The sequence below is a fragment of the Macaca fascicularis genome, chromosome 10 (genome assembly GCF_037993035.2).
Source record: "Macaca fascicularis isolate 582-1 chromosome 10, T2T-MFA8v1.1".
Lineage (NCBI taxonomy): Eukaryota > Metazoa > Chordata > Mammalia > Primates > Cercopithecidae > Macaca > Macaca fascicularis.
Window position 1 is genome coordinate 63,842,024 of NC_088384.1, and position 18,059 is coordinate 63,860,082.

The window sequence follows — 18,059 nt, forward strand, 5'->3', positions numbered from 1 at the left end:
GATTGTTCATTATTTTCTTTCAGTTCAAAGATTAAAATCTAGGCTTCTTCAAATGGTCTATTTCCAGTTCACTTTGACTCCTAAGATGTGGCCTGTCATGGTTTCACCTGAAATCCTGGGATATTTACCATAGTCTTCTTCCTTAACAAGCACTGAACTTTAATTTTTGTCCCCTCAATTGAAGCAGAGAAAATGCATTTTCCCAAGCAGCGTTGAAAGTCAAGACCTTTCATCCCCTTTCCGCCCCTGGTGCCCTCCACTCTAGGTCTTGCTCCAAGTCAGGCAGGACAGAGATGAGACTTTCCTACATTAAGGCAAGTGTCTATTACCACAGTGTCTCTCCAAAGGGCAGTGAGTAGCATCTGCCACTGAGTCCTCACCATGGAGACCATGCTGGGTCCCAAGGCTGAAGGATTTTAGCATCAAAAAGCTGGCAGGGACATGCTGAGTTGAGCTGTTGCTTCTGCAGTCATCTGCAGTCTTGGCAAAATTTTTCTTATTAACCAAGAAGTTGGTCAGGCCCCTAGGGACAGGCTCATATACCTGGAGGATCCTTTAGAGACTCATGGGCAGAGTAGAGAGCTGCCTGATCAGGGCTCCTACCCTTAAGCTTCTTCAATCCTCTCTTGGGATTGCTTCATTACCAAAGGTGCAAAATCAGAGGTTTAGAATTGAGCATATATCCACACACTCATGTTCACAGCAGCATTATCCAAAATAGCTGGCAGGTGGAAGCAGCCAAAGTGTCCATGGATGAATGAGTGAATAAAGAAAATGTAGCATTTCCATACAATGGAATATTATTCAGCCATTAAAAAGAAAATCCCGTCACATGTTACAACATGGGTGAACCTTGAGGATGTTACCTTAGTGAAATAAGCCAGTAACAAAAGGACAAACACTACATGATTCCACTCATCTGAGATGTCTAGACTAATCAAATTCACAGAGACAGAAAGTAGACTAGGGGTTGCCAGGGGCTGGGGGAGAGAAGAATGAGGTGTTATTGTTTAATGAGTATAGAGTTTCAATTTTACAACATGAAAAGAGTTCTAGAGATGGATGGTGGTGAGGGTTGCACATGGATGAATGTACTTAACATCACTGAACTGTACACTTAAAAATGCTTAAAATGGCAAATTTTATGTTATACACATTTTACCACAATCAAAAAATCAGGTGCTCAGGAGAATTCAGAATCACAAAAGAGAAAGCTTATGATTTGAAGGCAAGTTGCTCCCTATAATGTGTCCTTTGGCATTGTCTTCTGGTGCCCAATCTGGCAGTAGAGGAGGGAGCGGAAGGGAAGAGCACCCCCTCCCCCACATCCCCACTGCTGACCTGCTTGGTCTCCTCTGGTCTCCCAGCTGGCCTGAGGGTTACTGCCTCCTTTTGGAGCATTTGTTCTGCCTAAGAGCACAAGGGGCTAATGTTAGCCACTCTGGAAGTTATGTCTCAACCTGCTACACTTCTGCAGAGTTCAACTGTCCAAAATATCTCTCTTTGGGGGTCCAATTCTTGTATCACATTTGAGAGCCATCATTCCCAGAGAACCACTGAAACCAGCAAAACACAGCAGAGTAGCCATCTGGCGTTAGAATATTTCATCATTTTGCGAGCTCTGAAAAGTAGATCTGGAAAGAAACAAACAAACAAAATGCTTTTTCTTCAATCACTGATCTATAATCAGAAACAGGATCAAGCATCAGCACAGTTATTTCACTATGTGAAAAAATAATAGAAATTTTCTTCCTGGCAGCTGACAAAATACTCTGTGTCTTAGGGAACCTTGCTAGAAGGGAACATGGATGCTAGAGAAGACAGATATGCTAGCTAAAGCTGTTCCTACGGTTCATATGCTGAGGAACTGCATGGGCCTCTCTATAGTAGACCTAAAATCCAAGCATATCAATCATTACATTAAATATAAGTGATCTAAAGTAAAAGATAGAGATTGTTAAATGAATAAAATGAATAAAAATATCACCCAACTGTACGCATATATCTCCCTATTTGCATACAGAAATATGTATGATTATATGTGTCATGTTATGAAAATCCCAATAGTCTACCTCAAATCCTATAGAACTAGAGGATGGTGGTATTTATAAGGTGATGGACACATATGTAAGAACAGAATAGAACAGTCAAAACATAGAATAGAACAGAATAGCCAAAAATAGACCAACTGGTAGCCAACTCACTTTTGGCATTGGTGTAGAGGCAATTCAATGTATAAAGAACAATCTTTTCAATAAATGGTGTTGGAACCATTGAGCTTCTATATGCAATAGAAATTAATCTAAAACTAAATTTCATCATATGTACATTATACAAGAATTAACTCAAAATTGAATCATAGATAAAAATATAAAACTATAATAGTTTTAGAGCAAAATATTCATGGCATGAAGTTAGAATTTTTAGACATGACACCAAAAGCATGATCCTTTTTAAAAAGATTATATATCTCTCATTTTATGTTAGGGAGTCATAAAAATGATGTCTCAGGATACAAAATCAATGTGCAAAAATTAGTAACATTTCTATACATCACAACAGTCAAACCAAGAGTCAAATCAGGAATGTACTCCCATTCACAATTGCCACAAAAAGAATAAAATACCTAGGAATACAGATAACTAGGGAAGTAAAAGATCTTTACAAAGAGAACTACAAGACACTGCTCAAAGAAATCAGAGATGACACAAACAAATGGAAAAACATTCCATGCTCATGGATAGGAAGTATCAATATTGTTAAAATAAATATTGTTAAAAAGCAATTTATAGGTTCAATGCTATTCCTATTAAACTACCACTGACATTCTTCAAAGAACTGAAAAAAAAAAAAAACTATTTTGATATTCGTATAGAACCAAAGGAAGAGCCTAAATAGCCATGGCAATCCTAAGCAAAAAGAACGAAGCTAGAGGTATCATGCTACCTGACTTCAAACTATACTACAGGGCTACTGTAACCAAAACAGCATGGTACAAAAACATACATGCATACCAATGGAACAGAATAGAGAAGCCAGAAATAAGGCCACATGCCTACAACTATCTGACTTTTGAAAAACCTGACAAAAACAAGCAATGGGGAAAGGATTTTCTATTCAATAAATGATGCTGGGATAACTGGCTAGCCATATGCAGAAGATTGAAACTGGACCCCTTTCTTACATTATATACAAAAATTAACTCAAGATGAATTAAATACTTAAATGTAAAACTCAAAACTATAAAAACCCGGAAGACTACCTAGGCAACACCATTTAGGACATAGGCATGGGCAAAGATTTCATGATAAAGACACCAAAAGCAATTGCAACAAAAGCAGAAATTGACAGATGGGATCTAATTAAACTAAAGAGCTTCAGCACACCAAAAGAAACTATCAACAGAGTGAGCAGACAACCTACAGAATGGAGAAAGTTTTTGCAAGCCATGCATCTAACGAAGGTCTAATATCCAGCATCTATAAGGAACTTAAACAAATTTACAAGCAAAAAACCAACAACCCCATTAAAAAGCGGGCAAAAGACATGAACAGACACTTTTCAAAAGAAGACATACATGCAACCAACAAGCATTTGGAAAAAGGTCAACATCACTTATCATTAGAGAAATGCAAATTAAAACCACAATGAGATACCATCTCACACCAATCAGAAAGGCTATTATTAAAAATTTTAAAAATAACAGATGCTGGCAAGGTTATGGAGAAAAAAAAGAACGCTTATATACTGTTAGTGGAAATATAAATTAGTTCAACCATTGTGGAAAACATTGTGGTGATTCCTCAAAGTCCCAAAGACAAAAAGTACCATCTGACCTAGCAATCCCATTACTGGGTATGTACCCAAAGAAATACAGATTGTTCTATTACAAAGACACATGCATGCATATGTTCATTGCAACACTATTCACAATAGCAAAGACATGGAATCAACCTAAATGTCTGTCAATGATAGACTAAATAAAGAAAATGTAGCAAACATACACCATGGAACACTAGGCAGCCACAAAAAAGAATAAGATCATATCCTTTGCAGGAACATGGATGAAGCTGGAGGCCATTATTCTTAGCAAACTAATGCAGAAACAGAAAACCAAATACCACATGTTCTCACTTATAAGTAGGAGCTAAATGATGAGAACACACGGACACATAGAGGGAAACAAACCACACTGGGGCCTATTGGAAGGTGGAGGGTAGGAGGAAAAAGAGGATTAGGCAAAACTAACTAAAGGGTACTAGACTTAATACCTGGGCAATGAAATAATCTTTACAAAAAAACCTCATGACACAAGTTGACCTACAAAACAAACCTGTGCATATACGCCTGGAAGAAAGAAGATAAATTGAGGTTCATGAAAATTTAAAGTTTTGCTCTAACAAAGACACTGTTAAATGAAAAGACAAGCTACAGACTGAAAAATGATATTTTCAAATCACATATATAAAAAATTGTAACCAGAAAAAATAAATAAACTCAAAAACTCAATAGTAAAAAAAAGACACACCAATTAAAAAATGGACAAAAGACATGAATACTTTACCAAAGATAAACACATAGTAAATAAACATATGAAAAGATCACTAGTTCTTAGCGAATAGGCTCCAGGTCATTAGTCCTTGGACAAATACTGATTAAAACCATGATGAGATACCACACAGCTAAAATAAAAACTAGTGATAACAACAAATGCTGGTGAGAATGTGGATAAACTGGTTCTCTGATTCACTGCCAGTCAGAATGCAAAATGGTGTAATCACTATAGATATGTTTTGCAATTTCTTACATAGACATACCTCAGAGACATTGGGTATTTCATTTTAGACCACTGCAATAAAGTGAATATTGCAATAAAGTAAGTCACACCATTTTTTTGGGTTTCCCAGTGCATATAAAAGTTGTGTTTATACTATATCGTAGCCTATTCAGTGTGTAATAGAAAGTTGTGTTTATACTATATCGTAGCCTATTCAGTGTGTAATAGAATCACGTATGAAAAACAACATACCTTAATTAAAAATGATTTATTGCTAAAAATCCTAACGATCTGTGCCTTCAGTGAGTCATAAGCTTTCTGCTGGTGGGGGGTTTTGCCTTGATGTTGATGGCTGCTGACTGATCAGACTGGTGGTTGCTGAAGGTTGGGGTGGCTGTGGCAATTTCTAAAAATAAGATCGCAATGAAATTTGTGAAGTTTTAATATCTCACCAGGAATTTCCTTGTGGGAAGAATACAGGGGAGGCGGGTAGCTTTTCATCTTGTATTCATCTTTTTTGGGAACAAAAAGGTGGAGGTAGGTTTGCATGACCCAGTTCCCAGCTTGACTTTTCCCTTTGGCTAAATAAGTCTGGAGTCCCAAAATTTAATTTCCTTTCACAGGGTGTATCTGACTGTTCCCCTACCCCATTTTGTCTGTGTTATCTTAAGTAAAATGTGGATTCCTGACATTTTTTATGTGCCTTTTGTTTATGTGAAAACTGTGGGCTTCTCAATATCCCACTCTTTCCCCTTTAAATTTCGAGCCCTCAAAATCATCTTCAGAGAAAGGCACCTGTCTCCCAGGTGCATCCTTAACTTTGGCAAATAAATCTCCAAAAATGATTGAGACTTGTCACGCCATTTTCCTCGATTGACAGCCCCATGATTACAAAATTTATGAATTAAAAAGTGAAAGATGACTCTTCAACAAATGGGGCAGGTAAAACTAGATAGCCATCTGCAAAATAAATAGATAAATAAATACATAGTTCAATCCCCAGGGCATTCCTTCCACCAACACAAATTCCAGATGGGATCAACAAGTACAAGGGACACTTCTGAATGTTCCTCTGGCAGCCAGGACAGCCTCCCCATGACCCTCTGGATCCTACTGAGGCTACAAGGGAACCCTGGCTAAATGGGGAGAAGGAGCCGAACTTCCTGTTGGTGAGGGCATTTGGGGAAGCTCAGCTGTTAAGCAGCCACCATTTGCCTTCTGAACTGTGAAACAGGATCCTATTATATTTGTTCCCAGAATGGTATAAATGCATTTTAGGTGTTTATAAGGGACTTGGGGAGGCCAGCGGGGTTTGTGGAAAAGGCATTCTCATCTAATGTTGGCAGAAGTGCAAACTGGGGAAGTATAAACAGAAGTGATGCTATAAACACTGGTTGTCTTGTGAGTTTGTTCCTGATTTGCTAGTCCACTAGGACCCAGCTGAAGACCTCACAGCAGTGGTGTAAAACTAGCTGCGTTGTGCAGGGAGAGACCAGAGTGGATAGCGCAGGAATGGTCAGGATATTACATGAGTGTGGATGGAGTCAGTGAAGACTGGGCTGGAAGGCAGCTGTGGAAATGCAGTGTACGGGGAAAAGGATTTTATTCATTCAATCATCCATGTGTTCATGCTTTCACTCATCCAACATGTTTTTCAGCAATGATTTTGTGTCAGGCCCTGAAGATACAGTTGTGAATAAAACTAAATCCTGCACCATGCCAGTGGTTTTTGACAGGTGTTCTGAAGAACGACCCAATGGGACCTTATGATGGACTGGGCACAAAGAATGAGTCAGAGGAGAGAACCAAAGTTTAACACTTGGGCAAGTGCGTGTGTGTGTGTATTTGTGTGTGTGTGAACATTGTCAGCGGTTCATTCAACATCAAGAACTGCACTACTTGTCAGAAATACAGAAAATAACAATGATAACAACAACAACAATAATAATTGAACCCTTTTTGAAAACCATTATAAGCTCTTTGCCTGGATTATCTCATTTCATTAGCATGAATGGGAACTATTTTATACCCATTTTGCAGGTGAGAAGACTGAGGCACACTGAATATAAGTAACTTGCCCACAGCCACCCAGCTGGTCAATGGTGGAGCCAGATGTGAGTCCAGCCAGTCTGACTTTGTTGTCCCGAGGGATTCAAAGTGAGGCTCCAGAGGCAGAGCCAAAGAGCAATGGAAAGAGAACAGCTTGCATGTTTTGATAGAAGTGTGGCCAGAGAGCAGTGGCATCCATGTTAGCTTGGGCAGAGGGTGGGGCAGGCAATCAGAAGGCGCTTCTTGGAGGAGATTGCTTCTTCAGCAGAGTCCAGGAATATGAGCAGCTGTTAATAAAAGGAAGAAAAGGGCAACAGTGCTCAGCAGAGGGGAATCCCCTATGAAGATTGAGCTACAGCACGTATGCTGGAGACTTTGTAGGAGGGAATTTGGCTGCCCCAGGAAGCTCATGATCTTGGACTCCTAAAAACCTACATCTCTTAAATGTTGACCCCACTTTGATGGAGAGAAGAGGCCACATGGGTCTAAGGAAGGTGAGGAAGAGGAATCTCTGGTAAGAGCTCGGCCTCTCCTCTGAGGCCCAGCAATTCCAACTCCTCTGGCTGACCCCAGACCCACAAAACAAAACCCATCTTAACCAAAGTCTCAAAGGAAACTGGGGCCACCTCCAATGGTCCAGGGGCCTTCCTTCCTGGGGACAGTACTGATAAATGTGCCTTTCTCATCCTCACCATAATTCAGTGATATTTGCTGGTTCTCCTGGAGACCAGCACCCTCCTGATTAATTGCCCACTCAATCCTCTCTGAGTCCAAGGAGCTGCATTCATTCAACTTGGCCGGGAGAACAGTTTTCATGAAACATGAAAGCTGAGGTAACAATAGCAAGCGAGAATCAGCATGCAAGGAGACATATCCACCTGAGCTATGGGGAACAGTGAAGAAGAAGCTTTAGCAGAGCAGGAACATTCATTGATTGCAACCTGAAAACTTACAAAGCCACTGGAGTTGAAGAGTGCATGGAAAATTTTAGAAACCAGCGAGTTCGTCAGCATGCTCATCTGTGTGAGATGACAGTTTGGTGGCCAGATAACATCTTCCAGCAGAGCAACTCCATGCCTGTGGCTGCAGGAACTTTGGGCAAATATATGCAAACTGCAGTCTGAGTATTCTATATCAGGTTGAGGGGAAGTCTTTCTGACAGCTGGAAATGACAGTCCATTCTATTTTTAATTTTAGCATCTTAACCAACTCTTGGTAGGATGTGGAAAGTCAGAAAGATTTTTTTGGAAGATAAACATGCTACAATATTGCATCTGTGGATGGATGTCTCCTAGCAATTAATCCATGGACCCATGGATCCGTGTTACCGAGAAGAAGCCACAGCGGATGGGGTGTGGAACTGAGACATGACTGGAGAACTTGTGGGACTTGGTGGCTGACTCTGGGGCTCCAAAGAGACAAAATGGGGTACCCCAGAGAGGCGGTGGAAGGGCGTGAGGACAATGAGCCCTTCTTTGGCTGGAGGAGATTCAGTTTACAGTGGGACTTTCAAAGGAATTTGCAGCAAACAGGCAGCAATATAGAATCACACTTCAAAAAGGGAACTTGAAATGAAGTTAACTACATGGGAGTCACATCTATAGGAGCATTAAATGTGGCCAAATTGTTAGTAACTGAGATTGTAGAAAAGGGGTTCCTAAAATAGCATCAAGGCTGGTGCAAGTACAATGGTATTTACAACTTAGTGATCACAGCCGTTTACAGATTCCTTTGTTCTTTCTCCACCCCCACTGCTTCACTTGACTAGCCTGTAAAAAGAATCATATATATATGTATATATGTATATATACACATATATATACACACACATATATATATATATAAAATCCCATGCCAAGGGATTGGATTCAGGGGCCTGTAACCTCCCTAAAGTCATATGCAACATTTTATGTAAATGTTACTGAATGTTAAACGGAATTTTTTATTAGGACAAGTTTCAAAATCAGGTGCCAGAGAAGAACGTAAAATTTTTCATAGCGGATAGAGAAGCCACCTGAATTGCTCACCCATGTTGAGAAAATGAAATGTCCAGGAGTCGGGAACAGAGGAAGTACTGAGGGAGGTGATCTACCTGACCCTCGCCCAAGCTAGTGGTGACTGACTTCCTGCTTTTCTGGCCAGGCAGCCAAGAAGCAGCTAGGTTGAGATGGTCCAGAGCAGAGAAGGAACTGAGGTGGTCGGGATGTCAACAGGGCTCCACATACCTCAGCCAAAAGAACCAGAGCAGTCTTGGCCAAGGCAAGAGCAACCGGCAGCCAGAACAGAGAGCCTCTGTGCTGCCATGACAGGTAGAATAACACCCCACCCCAGATGTCCACATCCTAACCCCAGAACCTGTGAACTTGTTACTTTGTGGGCAAAAGTGACTTTGCAGACGTGATTAAGTTAAGGATCTTAAGATGGGAGATTATCTGAAGAGGCCCTATGTAATTAATCACAAGGGTCCTTAGAAGAGGGAGATAGAGAGTCAGAGAAGGAGACATGCTGGGATAAGTAGAGGTCAGAGAGAACTGAAGAGACTCTGTGCTGGCTTTGATGATGGAGGAAGGGGCCATAAGCCAGGCAGAAAAAACAGATTCTCCCCTAGGGCCTCCAGAGGGAGTGCAACCCAGCCAATACCCTGATTGAATGGCTGGCAACCTCCAGAATTGCAAGATAATCAAAGGGTGCGGCTTTAAACCACTGTTGTTAGTAACTGGTTACAGCAGCCACAGGAAATGAGCACAGCTGCCAGGGTAGCTGCAGGGGAGGGGCTGCTAGCAGTGGAGGCTGGGCAGAGGCAGGAAGGGACCCCAGAACAGCCAGTTTTAAAATTCTGCCAAGGCTGGCAAGCACAGCAGCTGCAGTCAAGTAGGAATTTTCCAGTCCTCTACATCTTCCTCCTCTGCTTGTTCTGACACAGAGGGGCCCTGAAAACCATGGTGAGATGGAAGAGGTAGAGGAGACGTGGTGCATAGGGAAAAAGAGAAAGAAGCAAGCACTCCTCCCCAAATGCAAGTCTCCAGGAGGGAGAAGCGCAACTTTAAATCATGTTCAAAGTTTTGACCATCTCCAAAAACTAGCATTTCAGTAACTGGATTGAGACTGTGTATATTGTCTGAGAGTCACTTGAAAAGTCACAGGGGACAAAAAGCATGGCTGAGTCCATGCAAAGGAACACTAGGAAGTGAGGACAAAGCCACACATGATGACATTTCCAAGTGAAGCCTGTTCCCCATAAGGGGCACATTCTCTGTTTTCGGGGGAGTGGGCCACAGCTTCCATCAGCTTCTCAAAGGGGATTTTTACATCTGCTGAGGTTAAGAATTATGAATACGGAGGAAGAGGTCAAGGTTTGGGCTTGGAGAAGAGCTTGTATTCCGGCCTGCAGGGGAGTGGGGAGGGAATAACAAGAAGAAAAAGCAGAGGGGAAAAAAGACAAGATCAAGAGGGCTGGAGGACACGGTGTTCTTCACACTGCTTACCTCCCCATGCAGGGCCAGGAGGGCGAGTGGGTGACAGGATGAGAACCCACGGGCCACTGGCGAGATCAACCAAGAGGAAATTCTGCCAGTGCAGCCCTGCGGCCGATCGACCACCTCCGCCTCCTGGCCCGGCTTCTTTGGTGCCCCCCTCTTGCCTTGCTACCTGGGGCCTGAGGGAGCTGGCAAGGCATGTTTGCGCTGATAGAAGTGAAGGCCCACGGGCTGCCCACTGAGGTCGGAGATGAACATTGCCAGTTCTGCACAGCTGCAAAGCGCACATGGGAGGGGATCCAGTCAGACCCCCACAGACATTGATAGGAGGGATTCTTTGTGAGCCCCACAATCCTGCCCCACCACGTGCTGGATGCTTACATATACTATCCCTAGTCTTAGAACATCTCTGCAGGAGACGTGTAGTAAGTATGTCTATGCCATGAACAACCTAAATCAGACAATAAAAAACAAAATTTCATAAATACTGTCCAGACAATTGCACAATAATCCCACTACATACTAAGCACTTACTATGAGTCAGATTCTGTTTCAATTAGTAGCAGTATGTGGCCAGCCATGAGAATTAGAGACCAAAATTATGGTGGTTGAAACACACACGAGTTGAAAATATACTCTTATTTATATAAACAAGAAAATAAACTTTACTATAAAAGAGTTGGGATGGCAATATAGGACTGGCACTGTAATTCCAAAGTGACAAGGGCACAAGGCACTACAATCCTTTCATCTTTTTCTCTCCCATCCTCAGAGCTCCAATAGAGCTGCTGGAGTTCCAGCCATCATGTCCTCATTCCCAACGGCAGATAAGGCAAAAATGACTCTTTGCAACTGAGTCAGCAATTTACAGAGTAAATTCCTCTATGTCTCAAACAACAATTTCACTTAGATCTTGGTCATGAGACCACCCCCACTACAAGGAAGGCTGGGAAATGCCATCTTTATTGCAGGCAGTCCCATACTCAAACAAAAATGCACTTCTGTTACTGAGAAAAATAAAAATGAACAGTCTCTGCCATAGGCTCTTAATTATAATATAAGAGTAACCCAATGAAAAGAGCATTGATATCCCACTTACAGTCGCTCAGGGAGCTCAGGGCAGAGGCCAAGCAGACCTCACACTAGGCCCAACTGATGCCCAGCTTCTCACCTTTTTCCACTTTGCCTTTGTGCCACCAGACAAATTGAGGCCATCCTGGAAGCACAGACAGGAGGTAGAGACAGAGCCCTTCCACAATGTTCATGCTGCAGTCATGCCAAATCCTCCATCAAGAGGGCGTGGAGGACGTGTGTCTCACTGCACTCCAAGGAGTGAACCCTGAGGTCCATGAGTTTGGGGTGTGTGTGTGCAGGTGTGTGTGTCTGTGTGTGTTGTGTGTGTGTTTCAGTGTGAGTGTGGGTGTGTATGTGTAAGTATGTGTCTGTGTGTATGTTGTGTGTCTGTGTGTTTCAGTTTGAGTGTGGGTGTGTACATGTAGGTGTGTGTGTCTGTGTCATGTGTCTATGTGTTTCAATGTGAGTGTGGGCATGTACGTGCAGGTGTGTGTGTGTATCTGTGTGTTTCAGTGTGTCATTGTGTATGTGTAGGTGTGTGTGTTGTGTGTCTATGTGTTTCAGTATGAGTGTGATTGTATACATGTAGGTGCATGTGCCTCTGTGTGTTGTGTGTCTGTGTGTTTCAGTGTGAGTATGCGCATGTACGTGTAGGTGTATGAGTGTTGTGTGTCTATGTGTTTCAGTGTGAGTGTGGTTGTGTACGTGTAGGTGCATGTGTCTCTGTGTGTTACGTGTCTGTGTGTTTCAGTGTGTATGTGAGCATGTGTGGGGGTGTGTGTGGTGTGTGTCTGTGTGTTTCAGTGTGAATGTGGGTGTGTATGTGTAGGTGTGTGTGTCTGTATATTTCCGTGTGAGTATGGATAGGTATGTGTCTGTGTATGTTGTGTGTCTGTGTGTTTCAGTGTGTATGTGTGCATGTGTGGGGGTGTGTGTGTTGTGTCTGTGTTTCAGTGTGAGTGTGAGTGTGTATATATAGGTGTGTGTGTCTCTGTGTGCCGTGTATCTGTGTGTTTCAATGTGAGTGTGGGCATGTATGTGCAGGTGTGTGAGTGTTGTGTGTCAATGTGTTTCAGCGTGTGTGGTTGTGTACGTGTAGGTGCATGTGTCTCTGTGTGTTGTGTGTCTGTGTGTTTCAGTGTGTATGTGTGCGTGTGTGGGGGTGTGTGTGGTGTGTGTGTTTCAGTGTGAGTGTGAGTGTGTATGTGTAGGTGTGTGGGTCTGTATATTTCCGTGTGACTGTGGATAGGTATGTGTCTGTGTGTGTTATGTGTCTGTCTTTCAGTGAGTGTGACTGTGTGTGTAGGTGTGTGTGTTATGTGTCTGTCTTTCAGTGTGTGAGTGTGACTGTGTGTGTAGGGGTGTGTGTGTGTTGTGTGTCTGTGTGTTCGGGTGTGAGTGTGACTGTGTGTGTAGGTGTGTGTGTGTTGTGTGTCTGTCTTTCAGTGTGTGAATGTGACTGTGTGTGTAGGGGTGTGTGTGTGTTGTGTCTGTGTGTTCGGGTGTGAGTGTGACTGTGTGTGTAGGTGTGTGTGTGTTGTGTGTCTGTGTGTTCGGGTGTGAGTGTGACTGTGTGTGTAGGGGTGTGTGTGTGTTGTGTCTGTGTGTTCGGGTGTGAGTGTGACTGTGTGTGTAGGTGTGTGTGTGTTGTGTGTCTTTCAGTGTGTGAGTGTGACTGTATGTGCAGGTGTGTGTGTGTGTTGTGTGTCTGTGTGTTCGGGTGTGAGTGTGGCTATGCGGCAAGTGTGTCTGTGAGGGAAGGTTGAGCAGGGGTGTCAGGAAAGAGGCCCTGGCTTCCTGGTTCCCTGGAGGCACATGAGGAAGCCTCGAAACAGGCCTTGGGTGCGCCCAAGGCTCCTCCCCTGGGTTCCCACACAGGAGCCATCACTGCACATTTGTGTATCCTATCTTCCCAAATGACACCATAACAGGCCTTCTAGGAACCGAGCGTAACCGCACCAAGCCTGCATTCTGTGTGCCGGGGGACACAAGCTCCAGCCTCCACCCACCAGTGGCTTCTTCCTTCCCTAACTGACTGCCAAGTCTGGGGACTCCCATCAGGTCCCCAGGATGAGGCCTTTAGGAAACCAGAATGTCCAAGCAGAAAGCTCCCTGTGCCTCACACCTGAAGCTTCCTGGCTGCTTCCTTCTCCTCCAAAACCTCTAAGTCCAGCCGAAGCCACTCCAGAACTTGGCGGCACTGGGGAATCATTGGGGTCAGAATTGACTCTCCCTCACTTCACACTTCTCTGCAGGGTGCCTCTGCTCCTTCATCCTCTAAGGGAGGGGATTTTCCAGAACTCGTCTCCAGGAACCAGGTGCGGGGAGAGTGACTTCTGGTGCAGGCAGCCCCTCCCCACAGTGTCCATCCCCCACGGCTCACCTATGCATGCTCCAGTCCTGGCCTCCAGTCTCCCTGTGTCTCCAGCAGTTACCATCCTCCAGGACTCCCAGGGGCCCTGGCCTGGCTCCCACCAAGACAATGCTGGGTCCACAGAAGCCTGTGTGTTGCTGAGGGAGCAACCCCTCAAAGAGAAAATGTGTGTGTTAGCATGTGTGTGGCATGAACTTATGCAAAAACCATTGCACAGTCTCTTGCTGCTCTCCCCTCGAGTTCAGCTGCTGATGAAGGGGGAGGAGGAGGAGAGGAGAGCTGTGGGTGTCCACCACCAGCTGCTCTTAAATCCTGCCAGGGCAGGTAGGGTCAGTGTGATTCAGCTTGTCCCTGAGGGGTGCAGAGAGGACTCTTCCTGTTCCTTTGCAGCTGAAGGATGATGGCTGAGCCCTGGCAGGCCCTAAGGCTCCTGCTGGCCATTCTATTGACTCTGATGACCCTCACCTACCAAGCAAGGAAGAAAACCTTTCTAAGTGTCCAGGAAGTGACGGCAATAGAAAACTATGCGAAGGACACCTTGCAATGGATCACCGACCAGTACAACAAGGAAAGTGATGACAAGTACCACTTCAGGATCTTCCGAGTCCTGAAAGTCGAGAAGCGGGTGAGTGTATGACTTCCCGCCTCTCCCCAGGCCTGATACGCCCACATCGGGCGGCCACTGGTGTCAGGAATAGTCCCACTCAAGGGAAATTCAACCTTGCTTAGTTTGAAGTGAGCACTCTAAGAGAAGCATAAATTCACTAGGGTGAATGAAGTTACGGCACTTAAACGAAACCCAGGGCCAGGGATCCTCAGCACATTACATCCCAAAGGCCAAATCTGCCTGCTGCCCACTTTTGTAAGTCGTGTTCTTGTGACTCAGCCATGCATGTGAGTGTGCTTTGTCTGCCACTGCTTGCTGCTGCCACACTCACACTGAACTGAGTAGTTACAGAGACCGCATGGCCTAGAAAACCTACAATGTTTACGATGTAGTCCTTTACAGACCCCTATCCAGAACCACTAGCATCACTCGTGTTATCCAAGGGATAGATTTGCCCAAGGGGAAAGATCATGTTTCTGATGGTTTCTGGTTAATTCTCTTTGAATGACAAAAACAATCATGAGTCAAACAGAAAGAGGAGAGAGGAGCCCGCTAATCCGCCCAGGACAAGGTCCTTGCCCTTGGATGCAGGGTAGCGGAGTTCCCAGGCACAGAAACCACAGACAGGGGAGAAGGAGACACGCTGTACCTCCCCACCACCTGCCGCCCACAGATCACTGACCACCTGGAGTATCGCCTGAATGTGGAAATGCAGCGAACCACCTGCCAAAAGCCAGAGACCACGAACTGTGCCCCCCAGGAAGGGGAACTTCACAAGGTATTGGGTAAAAGCACTTTAACTTAGACAGAAGTCCTTTTCAGTGAGGTTTTTCTGTGGCTTTAGAATGAGTTGGGAAGAATTAATTGGAATTTACTCAAGCTGGCTTGAAAGAATGCATGGGTAACACCTCCTTTCTCAGAGGGGAAAAGCAAAGGTGGAGATGGCTGGGATGCTGCTCCTTTGTTGCTGGAAGGAGTGTGAGGAGGCTGAACGTATCCAGATAGAGGAGTTGAGGTGGCCGAGCTGCAGGGGCACACTCTGGGGTGAGGGAAGCAGACAATTCTTAATATTTGAGCAGCCTGTGGGAGGGACCTGGCAGGTGCGCTGACTGAATACCTCAGCGTCAACATGACAAGGCTGCGCAAGTGCTGGGCTGCGCAAGTGCTGGGCTGCTATCCTCTCTCATTTCATCCAGCTGTGTTCATCCAGGGGGAGAAGGAGGGGAGGAAACAAGTTCGGAAATGATTTGACTGGGTGAGGGGCACAAACTTGCATGCATGTGCTCTGCTGGGAAGCCACCACCCCCGAAGGCAGCTCCAGCTCCAAAAGGCCTTCTTCCCACACGGCACTGGCCCATCTGTGGGACAGTAAGCAGATCCCGACCCACACCACCAGCACCACAGTGTGCATGGGCAGAGTGAACCCTGCATACAAAGCGGCCTTGAAGGTTGCCAATCCTATGCGCCCTGCAAATCCCTTGACTTTACCCAAACAAATGAAAACGAGGCTGCCTGGATGTCCCGCTCTGCCTGGCATGGCCCTGATCTATGCCTAACTTCTCAGTGCAATCATTCATAGCATCCCCTGTTGCTTACAAATGTCTCCTGGTTAGGTTCATAAATTATATGATCAGCCTAGTTATAATGGCCTGGGTGTCCTCAACACAGAAATGTGACCCTCCCTGAGCTCCCTCTGCACTTTTTACGTCTTTTAGTTCTTCAAGATCTAACAAGGTAGACTTTTTGTTTTTTTCCTGAAGAAGATTGTGAAATCTGCAAAAAGAGTAATTAAAGATAACAGTAAAGTAAAATGAAAGACAATTTTTGACTCGAGAGATTGAATTAGTGGAGTGGGTACTCTGAATGTTATTTTAAGACAAAAGTAAACACTAAAGCCTAGCACCCCTACCCCAGGCTTTCAAATGAAGAGCAACAAAACAAAATTACGCTAAGAAATTATAATTAATAACATGCATAATATGTTTAAAGTATTATTTTTATTATGGAAAAAGGAAGCAAAATAGAGAAGATAAATTTGGGAGAAAATAGGGATAAGTGAGGAGAGAGATGATGCAGTGGACAGATGGATGAAGAAATGAAGCAAGGCTGCAAGCATGGAGAGAGAGGAAGCAAGATCAGGAAGTAAAGATGGATGGGTGGATGGAAGGAGGGATAAATGGAAGAATGAAAGGAGATGGATGATGGGTAAATGGAAGGATGGATGGATGGATGGGTTGATGAGTGGACAGATGGGTAAATGGATAAATGGTGGGATGGGTGGAAGGATAAATGGATGGACAAATGGATGGCTGGACATATGGGTAGATGAATGGAGGAGTAAATAGATGGTTGGAAGAATGGGTGGATGAATAAATGGAGTCAAGAGAGGACAAGTAAGGGAAGAAGTGTGTTTTAAAAAAGGAGTAAAAATGAAGAGGGAGAAAAGAATCAGCAGTACCCATGGTGAATATGGGCTGCTCAGACACTTTATTTCTAAATATCTCGTTTGATATTTATTATGATTTCAGTCGCTTGATGGTAACATTGCTGGGATCATTCCAGAAAATGCCCTTCTGTTTGTGGTCAGATAGGATTGTAGGGGTGGAGTGGTGGTGGCCTTTTCTTCATTTTCATGTCTTATATCCTCTTCCTTCTCCTTTTAAATTTCACCTTGCATCTTTTAAAATACTGCCTTTGTTTTTTTGTTTTAGCAAGTCAACTGCTTCTTCTCAGTGTTTGCTATACCCTGGTTTGAACAGTACAAAATTTTGAACAAAACCTGCAGCAGTGACTAGGTGTCCTGGAACATACACTTGTGGCTACTGCATGTGAGAGAATCCTGCAATGAGCAATAATCCTTAAAATAGGCAATAAATGTTTGTCAACATACTCTCTTAAGATCGTGATTCCACTTTTTTTATTTTTCCTTTTAACCAAATTCTTCAGCTCATAGTAATAATCTGAAACTCTGCTGGGCCAGGGCAGTTTGGGGGTCCAAATGAGGTGATCTACATTATTCCTGACCTTATCACCTATGCCTTCATGGTAGCAGAACTTCAATTTCATTATCACATCAGGCAAGATTTTAAGATTCTTTAGATTTTAAAATAGTATGGAGAAAATGAGAAGCAGAATAAGGAGAGGGAAGAAGCTCAAAGCAACTGAACAGTCAAGAGATATTTGCAAGTATGGCCTATGATGGCACCTCTGAGGGGCCCAGTGAAGATCACCCTCTCTCCTTGCCTGAATTGCGAAATAAGAAGAAATCACACAAAGAACTAAGAAAGACAAGGCCTTTGCTACTGATGCGATAACCAGGTGCAGAGATGTGCCTTACTTTTGTAGGCAAGTGCACTTTCTAATTGCAAACTCCAGAATTAGACTTCTGCCCCTTTGCACGAGCAACACTGGACCAAACTAGGTCTGTCTATGAACAAATTCCTCTCCTGGAGGAGCAAAGGGAAATATGTGCTCTCCATGTGAAGGAGGCGGACCTGGTGACAATGCCCAGTTCATTCTTCCCAAACAGACCTGTCAGATTAATCCCACCAGGAGAAGAAGTCCCAAGGACAGGGAGAAGCCAGGAGTACTCTGTTCAAGGGGCTTTCTTACCACAGAGGGCACAGCAGCCATGGGAGGAAGCATCCCCCAACTCCATAGCCTGATTCAAGATCTCAGATGATGTTGCCGGGCTCACCCCAC

The 18,059-nt window shown here is 44.0% G+C and overlaps 1 protein-coding gene across 2 annotated transcripts; it reads left to right on the forward strand.

The window, feature by feature from the left end:
* Window positions 1-14,082: 14,082 nt before the first annotated feature.
* Window positions 14,083-17,319, forward strand: CST11 (cystatin 11). Of its 2 annotated transcripts, XM_005568179.3 has the most exons (3): window positions 14,083-14,375; window positions 15,031-15,135; window positions 17,069-17,319. In XM_005568179.3, exons 1-3 carry the CDS (start codon window positions 14,148-14,150, stop codon window positions 17,150-17,152), a joined length of 417 nt encoding a protein of 138 aa, XP_005568236.2. In that variant the 5' UTR covers window positions 14,083-14,147; the 3' UTR covers window positions 17,153-17,319. The 2 variants fall into 2 exon arrangements, with proteins under 2 accessions (XP_005568236.2, XP_045218328.1); XM_045362393.2 differs by lacking the exon at window positions 15,031-15,135.
* Window positions 17,320-18,059: the final 740 nt, after the last annotated feature.

Bases quoted from the DNA above. Each gene is read 5' to 3' on its own strand.
- CST11 (XM_005568179.3), top strand. From the start codon at position 14,148: ATGATGGCTGAGCCCTGGCAGGCCCTAAGGCTCCTGCTGGCCATTCTA. The intron at 14,376-15,030 runs GTGAGTGTATGA...TGCCGCCCACAG, and splicing joins TCCTGAAAGTCGAGAAGCGG to ATCACTGACCACCTGGAGTA. The intron at 15,136-17,068 runs GTATTGGGTAAA...TTTTTGTTTTAG, and splicing joins AGGAAGGGGAACTTCACAAG to CAAGTCAACTGCTTCTTCTC.